The 21,654-nt window shown below is 58.8% G+C and overlaps 1 protein-coding gene across 1 annotated transcript; it reads left to right on the forward strand.

Moving 5' to 3' along the window:
• The first annotated feature begins 3,637 nt into the window (after window positions 1-3,637).
• On the forward strand, window positions 3,638-9,453 carry BRINP2 (BMP/retinoic acid inducible neural specific 2). Its single transcript, XM_068416955.1, has 7 exons — window positions 3,638-3,939; window positions 5,748-5,938; window positions 6,201-6,391; window positions 6,879-6,984; window positions 7,335-7,571; window positions 7,765-7,987; window positions 8,337-9,453. The coding sequence occupies exons 1-7, from the start codon at window positions 3,638-3,640 to the stop codon at window positions 9,451-9,453; spliced, it is 2,367 nt and encodes a 788-aa protein (XP_068273056.1).
• Window positions 9,454-21,654: the final 12,201 nt, after the last annotated feature.

The raw sequence follows: 21,654 nt of genomic DNA on the forward strand, positions 1-21,654 counted from the left end.
GCCTCTCCCCAGCACACGCTTCGCAGTTTCTCTATCTCCAGATCCGCTCCTGCGGCACGAAAGGGCAGAAATCAATGTTAATGTCCCTGACAATTAGCTAACATCTTAATTATCGCACTCAGCCTGATTAGTGGCGGAGCGCGTGGCTCTGGAGATGCCGTCGGCATGGAAGCAAGCGGGACCTCGGCATATCTCCGCAGGGTGCTGCCGGTCACCGTCAGCTCCAAGGGCAGTAGGGAAAGGCTTTTGCAGCTCACCCGAGCACCCCCATCCACACCTCGCACCATCCTGCCTCGGTCCCTTGAGCTGTTTTGGATGAGGACACCCACCACAGAATTGCAACAAGCTATTTTTAAGATGCAGCTCATGACCAGTGACAGTCTGGGCCGTGGAGGGACACTGGGGTTGCAACAAGATCAGGAAGACTTGGCCAGGAAGGAGGTTGTGGTCCTGGGAGTGTTTGCCAAGAATATTTGCATTGGCACTTTTTCTTCCAGGTTTTTATAGAAGGGGGAAAGGAGAAAAAAAATGAACAAGCTGGAAGTTTTCCAACTTTTGTGATGCAAAATCCTAAATCAAAAAAAAAAAAAAAGAGTAGTCAGATGCTTCTCATCAAATCTTCATTCTTTTGGATCAAAGAAAAGTGATTAGAAAGTTATTTCCAGCTCTAGCAGTAAGGTCAAGGCGGGTGTTACTCGTTTCCAAAGAGCTTTGCTTTCCCCAGCGCCCCAGGAGGACATGGGTGTGAGCAGGCGGGGGTGCCCCCCACTAAGCATCACCCCCAACCCTGCAGCCCCTCAGCAAAACCAGACCCCCCCCGCCATGCACCTGGGTGGGGTAAGGACTACACAGAGCTACAGCAATTTCTGCACGTGCTTATTTTCTATAACCCGATTGATACGAGCAAATAAATTAACGGCGGTGCAGGAAAGCTGCTCCCCAGGGACCAGCTGGCTGCGTACGTCGGCGCAGCCCCGGTGCAGGCTCTGCTGGTCCTGCCCGACGTGGGGCTTCACGTCCCTGTTGACGAGGATGCTCGTGTGCGTCAGCGCCCGTCCCCAAGCAAGAGCCCGGCTCAGAGGTGCCAGCGCTCCCGGGGTGGATAAGGGGTAAATAAGAGCTCATTTAGCAAGGCTGGAAAGTTTTGTGCTTTAAGGGACTCTGCACACCTGGAGGGGACCTTCGGGTATTTGCACCAGCCAAGCGCTGGAAAAAAATACCTGATTCTGACTATTTTTGCTGCTCTGCAGTAAAATGTGAGATGGCCACAAGGAAACATCCCATGCCCAGCCTTGAATCTCAGAACAAGCTCCCCGGGGAAGGCAGCGGAGCAGGCTGAAATGGTTTCCAGCTGGGCTGGGGACAGCAGCCCAAGGGAAGAGGTGGCCCAAGGTGGCTCCATCTCTAATATCTGTCCCCACGGTGGTCACCCAGAAGGGGTTTGCTGCCTTGAGATGCTGTGCTGGGAGGGGAGGTGGGAAGGGAGGTTTGGAGGGGAAGGGCAGCATCCCCTTGGCTGTACAGACCCGGGCAGAGGGAGAGTGGAGAGGGGACCAGCCCCACCTTGGCTGGGGTGGTCAGGAGCCACCTAAAAGGCACAGACAACGACAGAGCAGAGGGGACTGGCAGTGCCGAGCCCGCTCATGGTGCAACAGGCAGGCTGCCCAGCGTGCCGGCTGCTCGAGAGAGGGGTTTTGCTGGCACAGCCATATTTGATGCTACAAGCAGAGCGTTTCCACGAGCAGGGTTTAGAAAAATGCTGCTCAAAGAAGCACCCTCGCCTCGGCAGCGCTGCTTTCCTCCCTCTCACAGAAGATTTAGCCCATGGCCAGCATCTCGACCACCCGTGGGGTTTGCTGCCAGGCCCTAGCTCCCACCATGCCCCCCCGGGTACTCCCCAGGTCACCCCGCAAGGCGCAGCAGCGGGACCCATGGCTGCAGGGCAGGGGGGGGCCAGGAGGGTCTAATCCTGACCCTCTCACGCTCCTTCGGTCCCCAGGCCGCCTCAATTTTAACTGCATCTGCAGATATTCCTGGGGAGGGGAGCAAGGTGCTTGCCTGCTTCGGGCAGCTGTGGCATCCCGGCTGCCGGCGTCCCCCCGGCCCAGCTTGGGCAGTGGGCAGGGAGGATTTCAGAGCGGCCACCATCAGGTCCTGCCGTGTTTTGGGGCCGGGGGGATGCCCCCTCCAACCCTTGAGGTGTGGAGCGAGGAAACCAGCCTGGCATTGCCAGTCCCAAACCCCCTGCCCACCCCTGTGCCAGCCAGGATTCGGCCACGTCATGGCCATGGGGCCCTCCACGTGCCAGGAGCAGGAGGCAACGACCAGGGTGTTATGCAGCTGCCTGCAAGGGTGGGAGAAACCAGGGTGAAAGATAGTGTGTGTGTGGGGAGGGCGGGGGGGACAGAAAAAACCCTGCCTGCTGCCCCGGCACCCACAACCTGGTGACGCGAAAATCTCAGCTTTTGTTTAAAATTAACAGGGCCCCGGCCTCGAGGGCTGAGCGAGAAGCTGAGGAAGCGTAATCAAAGTGCACCCCCAAGGGATTAAAAATAGAGAGGGAGGAAAAAAATTAAAAAAAAAAATAATACTACATGTTAAAGCGGGATGATTCATCTGGCAAAGCCCCGTTGGGGAGAGCGTGGGGCTGGTCTGCGCTCGGCAGGGGTGAGTGTTTGGGGTCCCGGCCCCCGCCAGCCACCTTCCCCAGGCCCTGGGGGTGTAAAACCACCTCCCCCGCAAGCACTGCGGCAATGGGGTCCCTGGTTTTAGGCCAACAGCCCTTGCTGCCCCGCAGGACACCTCACCCCAGCTCTGCCGGACCCTGCAGCCCGCCCCCTGTCTCCCACCTTCACGTGCAAATTCAGGCCCTGGGGCTGCTGCTCCCAGCAAAGCCCCCTGTGTTCTCCCACAGATAGGGTCACGCTGAGCTGAGACCAGAAAGGGCTTGACTTGAGAGAAACACTGATGGCGTTCAAAGCACCACTGTGATCAGCCCAGCCAGCCTTGGGGTGGACCTCCATCATCATCCACCCATCCATCCATCATCTCAGCCACCAGCAGGACACAAAGGAAATCTAACATCAACTGCATGCAGCTCAACCCAGACAGAGAGAAGCTCATTTTTTTCTAGTTCCCAATGTTTATTATCTTTTAGCCCCTCTAAAACAACCTGCACACGCTCGTGATGGGCACCTCACCATCCCCATCACACAGGCACCCCATAGCAGCAAGCTTGGCTTGCTGGGCTGATGCACGGTGCAGGAAAACCCTAAAAAAAAAAGCCAGAAACTTCTCCACCAGCCAGGCTTTCATTTATCTTCCCCCACAGCCAGCACCCCTAACCCCATAAACTCTTACCTCCTGCAGCACAGCCAGTCCATGCCCAACACGTGGCTTTCCCCAGAGCATGGCTTATCCCTCCATGAGCATCCTCCCCAGAGCAAAGCCCACCTTCCCTTAGCTTGTGGTTGCACCTGATTTATATCCAAACCAAACTGGCCCCACCTGGCACCTCACCCATCACGGCTGCCACCGGCCTCACGGGCTCCCCGCGGTGCCGTTGCAGGGCAGGGCTGTCCCGGAGGATCGCCGCGGGGTGAGAGAATGATGAAGAAGCCGGCCGGGGAGCAGCAGGATGGGGCGGCAGGACCTCCCGCGCGCTGACGGGCCCCCGCCGATGCTCCCGTGGCCGCTGGCCCTCCTGGCCCTGAGCGCGTGCTGCCACTGCGGAGTGGCCGGCGGGGCAAGCGGCACGGTGTCCCAGCAGCATGCAGCCCCTGCGACCCCTTCCTCCTCATCCTCATCCTCCTCTTCCTCTGGCCGGGCACCCCTCGACTGGCTCCTCACCGACCGGGGACCCTTCTACCGAGCCCAGGAGTACGTTGACTTCATGGAGCGCTACCGGCAGGGTTTCACCACCAGGTACAGGATCTACAGGTGAGAGGCCGTGGGCACCCCGGGAGGGAGCTGGGGTGGGGAGACGGACCCACTTGGATCCCCACGAGCAGACCCCCGTGTGCGGGAGGAGGCTGCCCGCGGGGACAGACAGCGGGTGGGGGGATGTGAGGTGCTGCTTTCCCAGGGAATAGAACAGCATCCCCAGAAGATGCTCGTGGCATGGCCAGGACAGGCTCCAGGCAGGATTTGCTCTGAGCCGGGAGTGATTTGGGGCACAGGTTGAGATGGGATCAGACCTGATGGTGGGAGGCGCAGAGGGATGCTCCTCTGTCCTTTCACCGTGCACAGACATCTCTGGGCCGGGTCACTGAGCCTGCCTGGACCGCCAGCCATCTGGGGCTGGGATGCTGCTGGCGCTCGCAAAAAGCCACCCTGTCCGACCCCATGGCATGTCCCCAGTGCTGTCACCCCACAGACCATGGCAGCGGGATGCTACGTGCGTGGGGGCCGATGCTGGAGGGGGTTTCTTGCTGGCGGAGAACCAGGCTCAGCAGCGGGGGCACCCGCTGACTCCAGCAAAGGGCCACCCCGTGACAGCCAGCGTGGGGAACCCGCTGCTGGTGCCAACTGGGGCTGTCACCTCCTGCTAACAAGGCCTTTTCCTTTCCTCTCCTCGCTGGTGCCAAGCCCCCAGGGTTTTCAGCAGCGGAGCAAAGCCGGGCTGCTGCCTCCCAGGGGAGCTGACGTGGGTGCCTTGTTACGCAGCCCAGCACCCCCAGAGAGCTCCTCTCCCCCCCCAATACGCTGATGCTGCCATGGTGAGGGACCCACGTCCTCCGGGTACGCTGCTGGTGACGGTGGTGGGACGGGAAGGAGCAGCTGGAGGGATGGCAGCCGGCTTGTGCCTCCTCCGAGGCGGAGAGCAGCCTCCGGGGCTGGCTTTGCCTGAGGGGTGGGATGGGGGTACCCGGGCCAGGGCTCCTGGCCCCCCAGCACCCAGGGAGCGTGCGTGCAAGGAGAGAGGCAGCATCCCCCTCTCCATCACCCCCAGCTCCGCTCCTGGCCCCAACAGCCCACTTTCTGAGCCCAAAAATCATGATGGGAGGCAACCCGGCACCCACCAAGCTCCTCGGCTGCTTTGCACCCACCCACCCCTCCCTCTCCCTCCTTTCCCTCCTTTCCCAACCTAATTAAACTGTCTGAAAGCCGCCGCCTGGTTTTAATCAGAGCAGAACGCCAAAGATGAGGCTGAAATCAGCCGCTGGTTGTCTACGGGGCCGTCAGCTGCTGAAGGCAGCGGCAGGCTGGGGGCTCCCTGGGGCCAGGCCATCATGCATGTTCACAGCCTCCGGGGCTACGAAGGGACCCCACCACCAAACCCCCACCCCATCCCAACACCTCCAGCTTCTACAAATGCTGCCCGTGATACTTAAAACCGTGAAACCCCCAGATGTCGGATTTTCACCCAGATCCGTAAGCACGGGGATGGAGGATGGATGAAGTTCATCCAGCCCAGCGGGCTGGAAAAGGCTCTGGCCCTGCCCCGGGCTGTGATTAATGCCCACCAGAGCTGTCTGATTAATCAATATCAGGCATCTCCGCTGCTTGTACCTTGTTATCACCATCGATGGCATAGGGAGGGGACGGCGCCTTCGTCCTGGCTGGATCTATGGCTGGCGAGCGTGGGTCCTTCACCTCCTCCATGGCGATGGGGACATCAGGATGATCCCAGCGGGAGTTTTCCCAATCCCCTGCCTCAAAGTGGAAACTGGGGACAACGGAGGGGACATGTGGCATGGCCAGAGCAGCTTCGAACCCTCTCCCCACCACTGCTTTCCTCCCCGCAGGGAGTTTGCTCGTTGGAAGGTGAATAATTTGGCCTTGGAGAGGAAAGACTTCTTCAGCCTGCCGCTTCCCCTGGCCCCGGAATTCGTCCGCAACATCCGCCTGCTGGGACGCCGACCCAGCCCCCAGCAGATCACCGACAGCCTCATCAAGAAGTATGGGACCCACTTCTTGCTCGCCGCCACGCTGGGAGGTGAGTGCTGGTGGGTGCACGCTACCCCCTTGCAAAACCTTGCCAGGTTGGATGGGGCTTGGAGCAACCTGGTCTGGTGGAAGGTGTCCCTGCCCATGGCAGGGGGGTTGGAACTAGATGGTCTTTAAGGTCCCTTCCGACCCAAACCAGTCTGTGATTCTATGATTCTATGAAAACAAGCACCGCAGGAGAAATACGGCCAAGAAAGGGAATGGAGGGAGCCCAGCAGCCCCCCAAACACATTGTGCGTGTGTCCCCCCAGGAGAGGAGTCCCTGACCATTTTTGTGGACAAGCGAAAGCTGAGCCGGAGGGCAGAGCCCGCTGTGGGGGCTGGGAACAGCTCGGGGGTCTCGCTGGAGACCCTGCACCAGCTGGCAGCCTCCTACTTCATCGACAGGGAGAGCACGCTGCGCCGGCTCCACCACATCCAGATCGCCACGGCCGCCATCAAGGTAGGCGAGGGCGCGAGGGAGAGGGCGGCGCGGGGAGACGGCGGCTCTGGGCCTCAATGGTGGCCCCATGGAGCTCGCTGAGAACCCGAAAGCAGCATCACGCGCCCGGGGAAGGGGAGAGCGGGCAACGTTAGCACATCCACGTTATTTATGGGAAATTTTTCTTCTCAGCAAGGGTCATTAGCCATTGGAAGGGGCTGCCCAGGGAGGTGGTGGAGTCACCATCTCTGGAGGTGTTTTAAGAAAAGACTGGACATGGCACTTAGTGCCATGGTCTAGTTGCCATGGTGGTGTCAGGGCAATGGTTGGACTCGATGATCCCAGAGGGCTCTTCCAACCTGATTGATTCATTGGTTGATTGATTGATTGCTACGGGGAGTGGGGCACGGCAAGCCTGGCCAAGGGTTACCTGCAGCACTTTCGGTGGGGTGGCACGTGCCCTGGGTCCCCTCCCGTGTCCCTGACCACCTCCTGGTCCCCCCTTTAGGTGACTGAAACACGGACGGGGCCACTCGGCTGCAGCAACTACGACAACCTGGACTCAGTGAGCTCCGTCCTGGTGCAGAGCCCCGAGAACAAAGTGCAGCTCCAAGGTAGGACCAGGCTGGTGGGGACGTGGTGATGGACGAGTGCCACCGTGGGATGCTCGCGGGCGCCCAGGGGAGGATGCTGGCTCGAGATGCTGCTTTTAATTTAAGGGCTAGGGAGGAAGAGGGGAATGAAAAATAATCAAACTGGCAAGGATGAGGTTGTTGCTTGTCTGCCAAGAGGAGCCGAGATCGATGCAGAGCCCAGACAAGTGGCTCCACAGCAAATTGATATGAAAATCACACGAGGGTGGGAGCCTGAAGAGGGGGAAGGCTCGCTCCCTCCTCACCCAGGTGGTGTTTTTGAGGGGCTCCGCGCATGCCCTGACGCTCTCGGGGCTGCCTCCCTCTTGCAGGGCTGCAGACGGTGCTCCCCTCCTACCTGCGGGAGAGGTTCGTGGCGGCCGCCCTCAGCTACGTCGCCTGCAGCTCGGCCGGGGAGCTGGTGTGCCGCCGGAGCGACTGCCGCTGCCAGTGCCAGCCCGCCTTCCCCCGCTGCAACTGCCCCGAGGCCGACGTCCAGGCGCTGGAGAGCAGCCTGGCCCAGCTCCAGCGAGCCTGGGAGAGCCACCACAGCCAGTTCGAGGAGTCAGGTGAGGCTGGGGAGACCCCACCGAGCGTCTCCTTCCCTGCAACCCCTCCTTTGGGAGCAGCGGTGGAGCTCCAGGGTGGTCATCCCACCGTGAAGACCTGAGAGCCTGTTTGGAGGCAGGTTGCCTGCAGCCCCACCTTCATCGCTTGCTCTCCTGGGTCTGCTGACACCACCCCTCTCCCCCCGCCCCACAGAGGAGTTTCAGGCCCTGGTGAAGAGGCTCCCCAGGGACCGTTTCCTGAACAGAACGGCCATCTCCCATTTCTGGGCCATGGACCTGGACGTCCAGCATCGCTACCAGCAGCTGGGCACCAGCCTGAAGCTGCTCTCCAGGAAAACCCACCGGCTCATCTGGCGGCTCTTCAACCTCAGCAAACGCTGCGACCGGCAACCTCGCTTCAAACTGCCGAAGGAGAGGTAGGGTGTCACGGCATCCCCGTCCCACGCCAGGGACACGGCTCAGAACCCCAAGGGGGGCTCAGACCCACAGCCCACCTCCCCGTGGCTGGAGGAGCTCTCACCTTGCTGGAGGGATGCCCGGGGGTGAGCGGGGGTAGCAGGGGCAGCCGTGCCACCCTGGGATGTGGCCATGAGAGGTTGGGTCCAAGCCTGGAGGTGGACAATGGAGCTCGGTTCATGGGGGGGGCCACCAGTGGTGCAGAAAAATGAACACAAGGTGGGCAGCTCTTCCATGCCTAGGGAAAGTCGGTCATGCCCCAGAAGATGCTGTGTAAGCATCTCCCCTCCCGTGTCTCTTCTCCACCAGGTCCCTCCCTTACTGGTGGAGCCGCGCACAGTCGCTCCTGTACTGCAGCGAGACCCCCGTGCCTGGGACCTTCCTGGAAGAAAGCCACAGCTGCACGTGTCCCTCCGACCAGCCCTCCTGCCAGGGGTCCGTACCGTGTGCCTTGGGCGAGGGGCCAGCCTGCGCCAGCTGTGCCGAGGACAACAGCACCCGCTGCGGGACCTGCAACCACGGCTATGTGCTCACCCAGGGCTTCTGCCGCCCCGAGGTGGCCGACTCGCTGGAGCACTACCTGGGGCTGGAGACAGACCTGCAGGACTTGGAGCTCAAGTATCTCTTGCAGAAACGGGACAGCCGCATCGAGGTGCACTCCATCTTCATCAGCAATGACATGCGCCTGGGCAGCTGGTTTGACCCCTCCTGGAGAAAGCGCATGCTCTTGACCCTGAAGAGCAACAAGTACAAGCCCGGGTTGGTTCACGTGATGTTGGCCCTCTCCCTGCAGATCTGCCTCACCAAGAACAGCACGCTGGAGCCCGTTATGGCCATCTACGTCAACCCCTTCGGGGGAAGCCACTCGGAGAGCTGGTTCATGCCTGTCAATGAGGGCAGCTTCCCAGACTGGGAAAGGACTAACGTAGATGCCTCTGCCCAGTGCCAAAACTGGACGCTCACCTTGGGTAACAAGCGGAAGACCTTCTTTGAAACGGTCCACGTCTACTTGCGGAGCCGCATCAAGTCTCTGGATGACAGCTCCAACGAGACTGTCTACTACGAACCCTTGGAGGCAGCAGATCCCTCCAAGAACCTGGGGTACATGAAAATCAACAGCTTGCAAGTCTTTGGCTACAGCCTGCCCTTTGAACCAGAGGCTATTCGTGACCTGATCCTTCAGCTGGACTACCCCTACACCCAGGGCTCCCAGGACTCGGCCATGCTCCAGCTGTTGGAGATCAGGGACCGGGTGAACAGGTTGTCACCCCCTGGCAAAACCCGCCTCGACCTCTTCACTTGCTTGCTCCGCCACAGGCTCAAGCTGGCCAACAATGAGGTGGCGAGGATCCAGTCCTCCTTGAGGGCCTTCAACGCCAAGCTGCCCAACGCAGTAGAGCAGGAGACGGGCAAGCTGTGCAGCTAACAGCCGGGGCTGCTCAGATCTTGGAGCAAGGGGGCCAGGAGAAAGAACTCGCTGGGGCTGGGTCGGGGGTGGGAATAACCACCCTAAAAAATTCAGTCAAGGCCTTACCTTAGTGCCAACCCCGTGCTTCCATAGTACATCCAGCGACTGGCCAAAGAGATGCAGGGCTCGAGCGGATGGAGGACACCAGCGGGACTATGGAGGAGGGATGGCTCGCACGGTGTGGACTGGCTCCGAGTGTGGGGACGATGCCAGCACGGCTGCCCCACGGCACGGCTTTTGCTTGAGCGTCGGTGGCTGGGGGGGACGTGCTGATGGCTGGGGGCTTGCGGCTCGGCCAGAGGCAGCTGCTGGCCCCACTGGAGCAGATGCCGAGCCCACCATGAGGATCCTCCAGCGGTGGCCTCCTCGGCACCCCAACTTTTGTAGTCTTTTTAAGAGAAGTTTCTACCAGCGCCTTCGCTTTTGCGTTCCCCCGCAACCCTTCCTGCGGCCGTGTGCTCGCACGCGGCATGGGGGGGACCACGCCAAAGGCCCCCAAGACGCAGCACATCTCCCCTGGGGCCTCTCCGTGAGCATCTGGTGCCCACTGAGGCATCATCACCCCTCATGCAGGAAGGACCTGGCACCTGCCCCGTGGACGCTGCCATCACGGACACCGGTGGAGACCTCTGGGCCGCAATTCCTTACAAAAAATACCCTAAAACAGAAGAAAAAGGAGAAAAAAAAAAAGTTTTATTTATGTATTTATTTATTTGTTTGGTTTGTTTGGGAGGGGGTTTTTTAAGCCTATTTATTTGGGGAGTGTCATTTCCTGTTGGTGGCTCCAGCCAAGAGACATCTTAGTAAAATGTATCTGTTTAATATATTTTTTAAAAAAAAATGCCTTTTTTGAGCAAAAGAGCAACCAAAATCAACCGAGATTAAAAAAAAAAGAAAAAGAACAGTTACTGTCATCTCTGGCCCTGGCTTTTCCCTTGCTGTGCGGCTGGAGGGGATGGCGAGGAGGCTCCTGTGTGTCTCCGGCCACCGTGTCCCCACACTGTCCTGCTCTCTGGATTGTAGCCAAGCCTCCCGAGGAGGGGAGATGCCACCACATGGGCTGGCCATCAGTCTCCTGTTCTTCATTAACTCGGAGGGATGGGGCTCTGAGGTGGCCCATTAAGACCATGGGACGTGCCTGTGGGCAGGGAGGGACCCTGCCCACACCTGGAGCCGGCAGCAACTCTCTGCTCCCCCCCCTGAGCTGGTGGGAGGGACCTGTGTGACACCAGCCACATCTCATCACCAACCTCCTCCTTGGCCATGTAAACGTCCACCATGCCTCAGGGCGAGCAGTGCTGCAGCTCGATCGCCCGCTGTGGCACATGCCACCTCTTTGGCACATGCCACCTCTTTAGGCACGTCAAGTGTGGCCCTTGGGAGCTTCACTTGATGACCCTTAGCTCTGGTAAGGGAAAAGATGGGGGATGTCTGACCCCCCAGTCACCCTCTCTAGCCAGTTACAATTGTATAGACAGGTATGACCGTCACTTCTCTGTCCTAGCTCTACTGCTTGGTCCGTATATGTAGGTTTCTCCATATTTCTGGTATCTTCATTGACCTCCTCAAGGGCTTCTCATTCATCACCCCCTTAGAAAGGGCCCCCTAACCAGGCACAACCCATCCCGGACACCTCCCTCTGCTGCCCCCAGCGCAGGCATCAAGGGGCAGCGGGTCTCCCCAGGGCCAGCCTCTCCAGCAGCCTCACCACCGGGGAGCTGGTGGCATCTCCAGCACCCACTCAGCTCAGCCCAGTGAGCTGGCAGCTGACGGCTTGGTGGAGCCGGGCTCCCCTCCCTCCTTCCCCGGTGCTGCTGCTGCCGCCGCCGCGCTCGGAGCCTGAGCAGAATATCAAGCAGTGGCTGGAAACGCTGGGTATCCAGGCAAGCAGAGCTCATCACCTCGGCGGCTGCCCTCATTTCTTGGCCAAGGACAGGCTAGAGAGAAGAAGGAGCTGACCCTCACAGCATCCCCAAAGCAGGGGGTGTGGGCAGAGGGGGTGGGCAGAGTGCAGGGAAAAGGAGACACGGGACAAAAAAAACACCCAACTGTATCGGTGTGCAGATCTGAGTGCGCTTCCTAATCCTCCCTGGCTGGCAAAACTTGCCTGCTTGGATGCTGCAGAAGCGGTGGTAACCCAAACTCATCCATCCTGCTTCTGTCACCCGCCTGTCCCCCCCTTCTCCAGATGAAGAGATAAGTAGGAGGAAAATAACACCAGGAGAGATAAAGAGATAAGCGAGAGGAGAAGCAAACGAGGGTAGATAAACCACGCTCGCTATTTATATTCCCTGTCTAATCTATCAATCCATCGGGCCGGCTATTGTGGTTACAGCATCCCTCAAGCTGTCACCTGGACTTCTCTGCTCCATGCATCTGTCTTTGCCCACGTCTCCTCCCTTGTCTCCCAGTCCTAAAGGGAAGAAAAAAAAAAAATCAAGCAATTAAACACACCAGGAGGAAATGAGAAGTCAAAGCCATCATCTCGGCTCCCTGGGGGGAAGCCGGCAGACATCTGCCCAGGGATGAGGAGGGTATGGGTGGGAGGGACGGCAGTGCCGTCTGCTCCTGAGCAGGCAATGCTGTCGGGAGGCTGCCCAGCTAGAAAAAGCATTGCAGCTTCTACTACACATCTTCCTAGGCCATCATGTCCCTTCTTCTCCCCATCGTCACGTAGGCCACGCGTCGGGATAAAGTTCCTTGGCCCCATCCTGTGTCTCCTCCAGACAGAGCATTTCCTACCATGCTTTTTGGCACCCTTAACCCATCACACAGCCTAAAGCCACCTGAACGTGAATGCAAGGGACTTCTGGCAGCACCTTGAGGCGTCGCTGGCCAAGACATGGCGGAGCAGCTTCCACCCAGCGGGAGACTGACCCTGGGCTTCTCCACCCTGGTGCTGGCTCCAGCGACAGGCAAGTGTGTTGCCCAAAAGCACCGAGTTTGGCCCAAATGGCTGATTCCTGTCCAGAACAAGGCCACGCGTGGCACTCCCAGCCCAGCAGCCAGCACGGCGCCTTCTCACCTGAACATCCCAGGGGCCGGTAGACACGGAGCGACAGCGATGCCCAACGCATCCCTGGCCGCCAGCCCCCCATGCCGTGGGGCTGCCCCACCTCTTCAGCCAAGTGGTGGAAAACATGGGGGTGGTTCCCTGAATTTTGCTGATAAATTGCTGTATTTTGGGAGCACCTTTTTTGGGGGGTGAGTTAAAGGAAGAGCAGGAGCAGCATCATGACCGTGCTGGGAGGGGACTGCCAGGCTGCACGGTAATCTCGGGTGGAAGCAGCCAGGTCCTCCCATCCCTGTTCAGCAATTAAGGCGCTGGATGGAGGTGATTAGGAAGACGAGGTTAATAACGAGAGGTCAGCGTTTGATTACCTTGCAGCAAAGACCAACGCCGGCACTGGCGGGGCTGGCTGGGGAGGCAGGACCTGGCCTCGGGATGCAAAACCCCGGCGTGCCACCCTCAACCAGGAACTCAGCACCAAACCCATCAGGTTTTAAAAAAAAAACCAGTATGTTTGGGGCTGTCCTTCCCTGGGCTCTGGTTTGCCAGCCCCTGCATCCATACTATATTCTCTGCAGCATGAAAGCCAGAAAGCTGCCTCTTAAATAACGAGCTGAGCTCACTCGCTTGATTGCAGACGCTCCGGTTCCCTCCGGACACGTTTATTTAGCAGCTCTGCCAGGGAAAAGGAGGCTGGGGAAAGGCTGTTTCGCCCCCAGCCCCGGCTGCAGGATGGGATTATCCCCCAGCATCCCTGCTCCCGGCTCCCAGGTGTGGGTTGTTCCCACCTCCATCTCCTGGCCCCAAGACAGCCGGTGATGGGCTGTGATCGGCTACACCTGAACCCAACAGCTCGCAGCTCCAGCTCTCTAACCTACACCCTTTTCCCCAGCACAGGCTGAGCCTCCAGCCCTGCGTGCATCAGGTTGTGCCTTTGGCCTCGTGGCCGAGAGCATCTCACCATCAGGCTGTGCCGAAACACCAGGGGCAGTTTCACCGTGAAGAGCAAGGATGAAGAGAGGCCATGGGGCTACGTCTGCACCCCTGCTCCAGCCTGCCTCAGTTTCCCCCCTCACAGCTCCCAGCTATGCGGCAGCCTGGGAGGCACAGGGGGAGGAGGGAGGGCTGGGGGGCTCCAGGTAACACGTTTTCCTTGCCCTCGCACGCTGGTGCAGGCTTTGCTTGCACTTCATCCCCGCGGTCTCTGCCGCCTTGGTTTGGGCGAGAAGTGGAAATGAGATGTTTGGTGGGAGGCTTCACGCCGAGCACCTTGCTCAGGGCTCCTCGGGCTTTGTTAGCCACACATGAACCCCGGGGAGGCTCCCAAGAGAGCTATTCTGCTGTTTGACAGCGTTCCTGGGGCAGGCAGGCGATGGCAAGCTGCCTGCGGACCCCTCCGCCCCAGCGCGGGGCTGCTCTGGCTGCTTCCCTCCAACATGGGTTCGCTGCCGGTACCCGGGATGCTCCCGGGCAGGCCTGGGATCACCCTTCACTCACCCAACTACCCAAGTGGACCATGGGATGTGATCCCTGGGAAACCAGCATCCCTCAGATTGTTCGGGTAGTGCCATGGCCTGGAGCTGCTCTGCCAACACCAACCCACGGAGGCTTGTCACCATCCTCTTCCCCCTCCGGCTTGTGGGGGGGGCCACCACTGGCCCCCCTTGCTTCCCCTGGCCTCCCCAAAGCCCAGCCACATCCACATAGCCAAGAGGCAAGCAGAAACCTCGCCAGCTCTTTTTTAGCCTCATCTTTTTTATTTTTTTCCTCCCCTTCTGACAAGCTCAGAAGTGCAGTCAAGGTGGCAAATTAGCACCAGAGCCTCGTTAATTGGCAGGCAGGAGCCTTCTCCTGCTGTTTGGGCTGTCATCAGCTGCTTCAGCACATTTTCAGTCTCTCTCTGTTGGGGTCTATTTTCTCCCTTCGCCGACGGTGGGCTGGGTTTTTCCTCTCTGCTCCATCTCTTTCAAAGCCATCGAGGGCTCTCATCCTCCCACGCCGCGCTCCCTGGGGTTACCTCTCCGGAGAGGATTTACAGGGCCTGCGGTAAATGGCCACTTCTTAGGGGCTTGGGGGGATGATTAACAGGCTCTTGAAGTGATGACAACCTTGTCTTCTTCCTCCCTCCTCCTCCTCCTCCTCAGCCTCCCACTGTGGCTGCTGGAGAAGGCAGGAGAGGTGGCAAAGGGAGGCAGGAAGGACACAGGGGGAGGTTGCTGCTAGCCTGGGTGTGCAGGAGAGGTCCCAGCCACCCTCCTGTGTCCCCCCAGGAACTTAGTGAGGACCTGGAATGACTCAAGCTAGTGGGGACCTCAGGAGGCTCCAGTCCCAGTTCACAGACTCACAGACTGGTTTGGGTTGGAAGGGACCTTAAAGATCATCTAGTTCCAACCCCCTGCCACGGGCAGGGACACCTTCCACTAGACCAGGTTGCTCCAAGCCTCATCCAACCTGGCCTTGAACACTGCCAGGGAGGGGGCAGCCACAGCTTCTCTGGGCAACCTGGGCCAGTGTCTCACCACCCTCACAGCAAAGAATTTCTTCCTCATATCTCATCTCAATCTCCCCTCTTTCAGTTTAAAACCGTTACCCCTCGTCCTATCACTCCATGCCCTTGTAAAAAGTCCCTCTCCAGCTTTCCTGGAGGCCCCCTTCAGGTACTGGAAGGTGCTAGAAGGTCTCCCCGGAGCCTTCTCTTCTCCAGGCTGAACAGCCCCAACTCTCTCAGCCTGTCTCCATAGCAGAGGTGCTCCAGCCCTCTGAGCATCTTCGTGGCCTCGTCTGGACTCGCTCCAACAGCTCCATGTCCTTCTGATGTTGGTGCCCCCAGAGCAGGACGCAGCACTGCAGGTGGGGTCTCACGAGAGCGGAGCAGAGGGGCAGAATCCCCTCCCTCGTCCTGCTGGCCACGCTGCTGGGGATGCAGCCCAGGACACGGTTGGCTTTCTGGGCTGCGAGCACACATTGCCGGCTCATGGTGAGCTTCTCGTCACCCATCACCCCCAAGTCCTTCTCCTCAGGGCTGCTCTCACTCTATTCTCCACCCAGCCTGTATTTGTGCTTGGGATTCCATGTTCCTCAGCTGAGCTCCTCAGCTCCTTTCTTCCCTTCCCACCGACTCCTCTGTAAGCCAAGATAGAGATTCATAACCTCACCCACCCATTAGCACCTACCCATCGCCTGCCCCTCCTTGAGTGCCCCCCAGCTGCTCCAGCTCTTAAGGAGAACCTCAAGACCTCTTTAGACACCATCAAATAACATATCTTCACAGCATCCCATTCTGCAAGCAGAGAAACTCGCAGGAGACTGGGGATGCCGACAGCAAATCGCTTTCTCCTCCCCAAGCTGGGAGCTGCTGCTGCCGGCAGCAGTAACCCCATCCATTAAATACAGGTGCCCTGCCCCGGGGTGCCACCGCAGCCGGCATAAATCAGCAGTGCCGGGGCCAGGGGCATCGCTGATTCATGGCCAGGAGCCTGGCTGCAGGACTTACCTCATTGGGCTGGACCTTGAACCCCCCTGGCCCAGCTGCCCCAGGGACAGTGCTCCCAGGGGACCTCCTGGCTGTGCTCCTGGACAGGGGGTTGAGACGGTCCGTGAATTTTGGAGGGATGTCCCTGGAGGGCAAACTCTGCGAAAAAAAAAAACCCAGACAAAGCTGCGAGACAGACCTTTTGCTCCTGCTGAGCGTGCTGGGAGCAGGGCCCGACTGGATGGAAGGAAAGAAGGAGAGAGAAGTAAGTGAAATGCTTTTTAAAAGCTCTCCCCCAGCCTGCAGGCAGCCTCTGCTCCGGACGAGGATACACAAACCCTCCCGGCCGACCTGCCTCGTAAAAAAATATGGCATATAAACCACCCCAAATAGTGTCCAGGGATGTGAGATACTATAAATCCCAGGAGGCTGCTGGGAGAAGAGCGATGCTCGGATCGTGCCTGCTCCACCCAAGCCATCTCCTCGTGGGCCATAAATCAGGGGGCTCCCCTGAAGCCCATGAACCTCGGTTACAAAGAGCTTTCCTCCTCTGCTGAGCCTCGGCAGCGGGGTTGGGAGCAGTGCTCTCGGAAAGGCTCCTGGGGGAACAGGATCAGTGATTACTCAAATTAGTTTCTAATAGCTTTTATCTCCTAATTCCTACTTTGTCAAGTGCTAAAATCCATTAATAATCAAGAGACCGTGCGAAAAAACATTTAACATCCCAGCGCCACGAGCTGCCGCCCTGTCACACTCCAGCAAAGTTAAGGGAGAGGGGAAAAAAGAAAAAGAATTATTTTTTTTTTTAATCTTAAACTCAGCTCTCCAGCTAAACCTGTGATTACTGATTAAGCAGGGTGATGGGACAAATCCACACGTGAAGCTGTAGATGCTCTCCCTCTCCCCTTGCTCCTCTCCAGCCCTTGCCAGACAAAGGTTCCCCACACAGACCCCTCCCCGTGTCGGCTCCTTTCTAGAAGGGACCAAGGTGGCCACGGCTTGGGGCACCCTCGGTCCTGCCTGTACCTGGGACCTCCTGTCCAAAAGAAGGCTGGATGCTCCCCAGAAAGGTCCTCCATGGGCTGAGGTTGGGTTGGACCATTTCCACCCCAGGGCTGGTCCCTTCCACACTCCAATAGCTCTGCCAAAATACTGCAGCCCTTCACACCTCCCTGCTCCAGCTTCTCACCTCTATTTATTCCTTATCTTGGCCTCGTAGAGCCACCCTTGGCCCTCTGGCCATGCCAGGCCATGGCTCTCATGGTGCTCTCATGGTTCTCTCATGGTTCAGGTGGGAAACCCACCCACACCTTGCTTTGATTTGCATTAGCTGCTGCCCCACATCATCACCCCTCTCTTAATCACCTGTTTGAACAGTTTAATAGGCTTCTAATAAAATATTGCCTTTCTAAAGCCCCTCCCGATGGAATAAACCCCTCCGGCATCCCCAAGGGATGCACGCAGCCGTTGTATGGCATCGCCCGTGGCTTTCCCTCTGCGCCCGGGCTGCTTCCCCAGCAGCAGCATCCTGCAGAGAGGAGGGAAACCAAACCCCGCAGCCAACCCCGAGGTTGTTGCCTGAGCAACGGCAGAGGTGGGCGCAGGGATGCAGGCGGCACAGCCGGAGGTGAGCGTTGGACACGGTTGCCGGAGGGTTCAGGGCACCCTCTGGGAAAAAAAGTGGAAGCGAGGAAGGAATGGGGGTGTTGGAGCTTGAACTGATGGTGGTGGGAGCTGGGGGAGGACGGGGGAGGCGCGGGCAGGCGGAGCGGGGGTCAGTGGCTGTGGCATCCTGCATCCCAGCTGGGCTGCTGCTGGGCAGCGCTGGGTGGGCACGGCCCCAGTAGCAAGGTGGCTGTGGGACAACCTCGTTTAAAGGATGCTCTTGTCCAACGTGTCCTGGCCTCGCCACACATTTCTCCTTTCCTCTCTGGCCTGAATAAGGGAACTGAGATTTTTTTTCTTTGCAGTTTAACCGTTGCCCCGAGGCAGGATCGAGAGCTCATGTCCCAGTATAGCCAACCCAGATCCCCATACACCCAGTAAATCTTCATCCCCACATGACTGGGAGTCCATCAGCCCGTCCAAGGCTAGCGGGTCCCATGCAAACCCTGTCCTGAGCACCTGCGGCTCAGACCAGCAGAGACGAGCAAGCAGCAGTGCGATGGCACCGGACCGTGGTGCCCACCTTGGGGCTGGACCATTGCTGGACAGGATTAGGACCTCAGGCCCTTAGTGACCATCCATGGGGCATCGCGGCCATCGCACACTTTTTATTCCACCTGAGAATTCTCCCGCTCTCAGCGAGGCCCCAGGTCTGGTTATGGATTTGTTTGCGTTTCGCTGGTGGCTCGAGCATCACTAAAAGCTGCCGTGGGCCGTGGGCACTCGCAAGCCATAAATCGACAGCCACCCCGCACGCAAACCCGAATGGCACATTAATGGACGTGGGTCCCGCCGGCGGCCAGGCTTGGCGCCCATCCCAGGCGGGGGTCCCCAGGGATGCTCAGCACCCTCCCCGAGGAAACCCTCCCTCGGCGTGGGCTCTCTGCAGCCACTGGCAAAGCAGCCGGTGCCCACCGAGCGCCAGGGGCTGCCGCAGCACCCACCTCCAGCACCCACCTCCTCTCCTAATCGCAGCGAGATGGGGTGCTGGGGTGGGATCTGAGGCTCTCCAGGGGTTGCCCCTAACCGAGAGAGATTGAGTTGCTGGGTGGGGGTGTAAGTAAGGTCACAAGCCGAAATACATCCAGACACATACAGTACATAAAACTCCAGTCTGTTTCCCCTCTAATTGGTAATAAATGTAAATGTTTAGTTATGCCTGGCTTGGGAGCGATGAAAAACACATCTGGCTGGCTAGTGCTGCTGCCTGCCAGCTGCAGCCGGAGCGAGGGGCGAGAGCGTGTGCGAGTACCTGAGGAAGGCACAGCAGGAGAGGGAGGATTGCCGGAGAGGGAAGGTCAGTGCTGGAGGGCGATTGCTGGCCAGAGCTTTGCCCTGCTCATGGGCACCCCCAGGTTCTGCATCTCCGCTCGGTCCTTTGCTCCCCTCCCAGGTAACACGGCCGGCAGGGGAAGGGCCCGTGCACACCAGAGCTGCTGACACAGGATCACAGAATCAACCAGGTTGGAAGAGCCCTCTGGGATCATCGAGTCCAACCATTGCCCTGACACCACCACGTCACCTAGACCGTGGCACAGCGTTCCTGTGTGCACCGGCGGGGGAAACAAAGCCCATGAGCCCCCGGAGGTGTCCTTCTGGCCATTAGTTACCATTAACCAGCAGCTCCGATCTCATCACACCTCGAGCTCTGTCTATGCACCCCTTCAACCACCACGAAGAGCTTATGGCTGGAACGGTCAGACCACGGCTGGCAAGGAGGGGATGCCATTCCCCCCTCTGCTCCGGTCCCAGAGCCGTGCTCATGTCCTTAACACCAGACCTACAGAGCTCTCCCCACCAGTTAAAGACTGGGAGGAAACCACTGGCCCAAGGAAGCAAATACAGCCCTGTCTCAGCTCAGAAAACTTTCTGGACCCCAGGGCTGGGAAAGGTGGGAGAGCCAGAAAGCTAACGCACAGAAAATCAGGTTTGCAGCACAACTAAGGGTAAGGTGAGGCGTAGGTCCCCCCCTCCTCACCCTACCTCCCTTCTGCCCTCGCCCAGCAGCGACTCCAGCCCCACCATCCCCGCTGGACCCACATGGGGCCCTGGGCAGCCTTCCTCCTCCTCCTCCTCCTCTACCCGCCTGGTTCACTCTTATTCTGACAGCATCGCCTCTTACTTTGAAGCAGGTTTTTTCTTGGAGAACGAGCTTCGTTTTTCTCGAGCGTCCCCGAAGAGCCTGCGAGTACTCGCTCTCGTCCCTCCCCCTGCCTTGATCAAGGCTGAAGGCTGGAATCCAAGCGCAGCGATCAAAGCGGCTTCTTGGGGTGAGATTTACTGGCGAGGAAAAGCAACAGTTGTTGAGGAGCTGGGCCAAGGAGCCGGCGGGTCCTCGCCGGGAACAAGATGGTAGCTGCGGGTAGGAGATGCGAAGGGCTTCACGGTGCCCAGGGCAGCAAAGAAAAGGGGTTTTCACTGACCGGTGAGGCTGTAGGCAGCTCCTGAAATGTTTGGGACTGAGCAGCAGCCAAGCATCCTACATCCGAGCTCTCCTAGGGAAGGATGCAGCTTTACATACGACTGGGACAGAGATCAGTGATGCCTGGGCACAGCGTGCTGTGTCCAAGGTCTTTTGCCTCGAGACAAAAGCCTTCTGGTCCTAAAGGGCAGCTTTAAACCAGCCTGGGCCCTGCCAAACCCCTGGAAGAGCTGCGGGCTGGCAGGTCCAGACAGCAGCCCCCCGGCTTGGTGCTGAGCGCCAGCTACTCCTGCCAAGGTGAAAGCGGAGAGCTCAGGCAGCCAGACGGCATCTTCCCACAAACAGAACCAGCAGGACTCAAACCAGCTCATCTGCCATGGAAGGCTAAAGCTAAAGCTGGGCCTGACACAGACAGTGGCTGCCCCGAGGGGAAACACGCTGCTGCCCAGGCGGGGAGGGGGCAGCGGGAGCAGGGATGGGAGCTGACGGCATCGCTGGTGGTTCTCAAGAGCATCCAGGGTCTGGCTAGGTTCATGTTTAAGAGTGAGACATGCCCTTAGGCCTGGCTTGTGACTGCCCAGCACACGCTACCCAAGAAGGGGAGCAAGAAAAAGGGGTGAAGGTGGGGAAGGGGAGATGGCAGAAAACTCTTACTCGGGTGACGGATGAAGGATGGGATCGTTGCAGTTGGTAAGACGACCAGACAACCCCACAGCAAGAGGCAGCCCCTCTAATTAGGCTGAGCCCAGCTCAGCCCCAGGCAGCTCCCACATCCATTTCGCTGTGATGAAGGTGACGAACCACCCCCCCATGCCACGCACTGTCCCTGCCCCGAGATGGGCCCAGGCAAAGCCAGCTCCCTGCTGCCTGCACCACCACGTGCTTTATGCCCCAGTCCCTGCTGCCCGCCCCGTGCTACCTGCCTGCTTCTTGCCTGGCAAGCTCACATGCGCCATGGGGTCCTTTAAGCCAAGCTTAAAGCATAACTCAGCCAAACCCACAGGACGTACAGCCTTTGAAATACTGGGGCACAGTATTTCAAAGCTCAGCGGTCACCCCAGCCCTCACTGGGGACACTCGCCTTGGCCACCCCCCCCAAGCTGGCAGAGATCAGCCCTGGGGCCACGCTACCTTATTCCCGGTGGAGTTAATCCCCGCTCTCAGAGCTGAGGAGTCAAGATCTCCACGGTCCAGCCATCAGCTGGTGCAACTCCCCAGCCACCTCCAGGAGATTTACCCCAGCTGCGAGATCCAACCATCCCAAGGGAAGGGTCAGACGTGGCCAGTGCAGGGGGGAAAGGCCAGCAGTGACATTTGCCCGCTGCTCCTGGCAGCCTCCAAGCAGCCGCAGCAGCTGCCTGTGAGCACTTTTTTATCTAATTCAATGAAAATGAGATGTTCCAAGTGAATGAAGATAATTTAATAATGAATAGCTCCAACTTATCGGCGAAGCTCTCCATCCCTGCCTGACAGTCGCTGCCTCTAAGTGCAGTTTAATGGAGGAATCGCCATCACTCAGCCCTGAGGGAGGAAATCAACACTTTGCTCCCCAGGGAAAAGGCTCTGCACCTTCCTAAACGCTGAAGCAAC

This window comes from Nyctibius grandis, chromosome 21 (genome assembly GCF_013368605.1).
Source record: "Nyctibius grandis isolate bNycGra1 chromosome 21, bNycGra1.pri, whole genome shotgun sequence".
Classification (NCBI taxonomy): Eukaryota; Metazoa; Chordata; class Aves; order Nyctibiiformes; family Nyctibiidae; genus Nyctibius; species Nyctibius grandis.

Bases quoted from the DNA above. Each gene is read 5' to 3' on its own strand.
- BRINP2 (XM_068416955.1), top strand. From the start codon at position 3,638: ATGGGGCGGCAGGACCTCCCGCGCGCTGACGGGCCCCCGCCGATGCTC. The intron at 3,940-5,747 runs GTGAGAGGCCGT...TCCTCCCCGCAG, and splicing joins ACCAGGTACAGGATCTACAG to GGAGTTTGCTCGTTGGAAGG. The intron at 6,985-7,334 runs GTAGGACCAGGC...TCCCTCTTGCAG, and splicing joins GAACAAAGTGCAGCTCCAAG to GGCTGCAGACGGTGCTCCCC.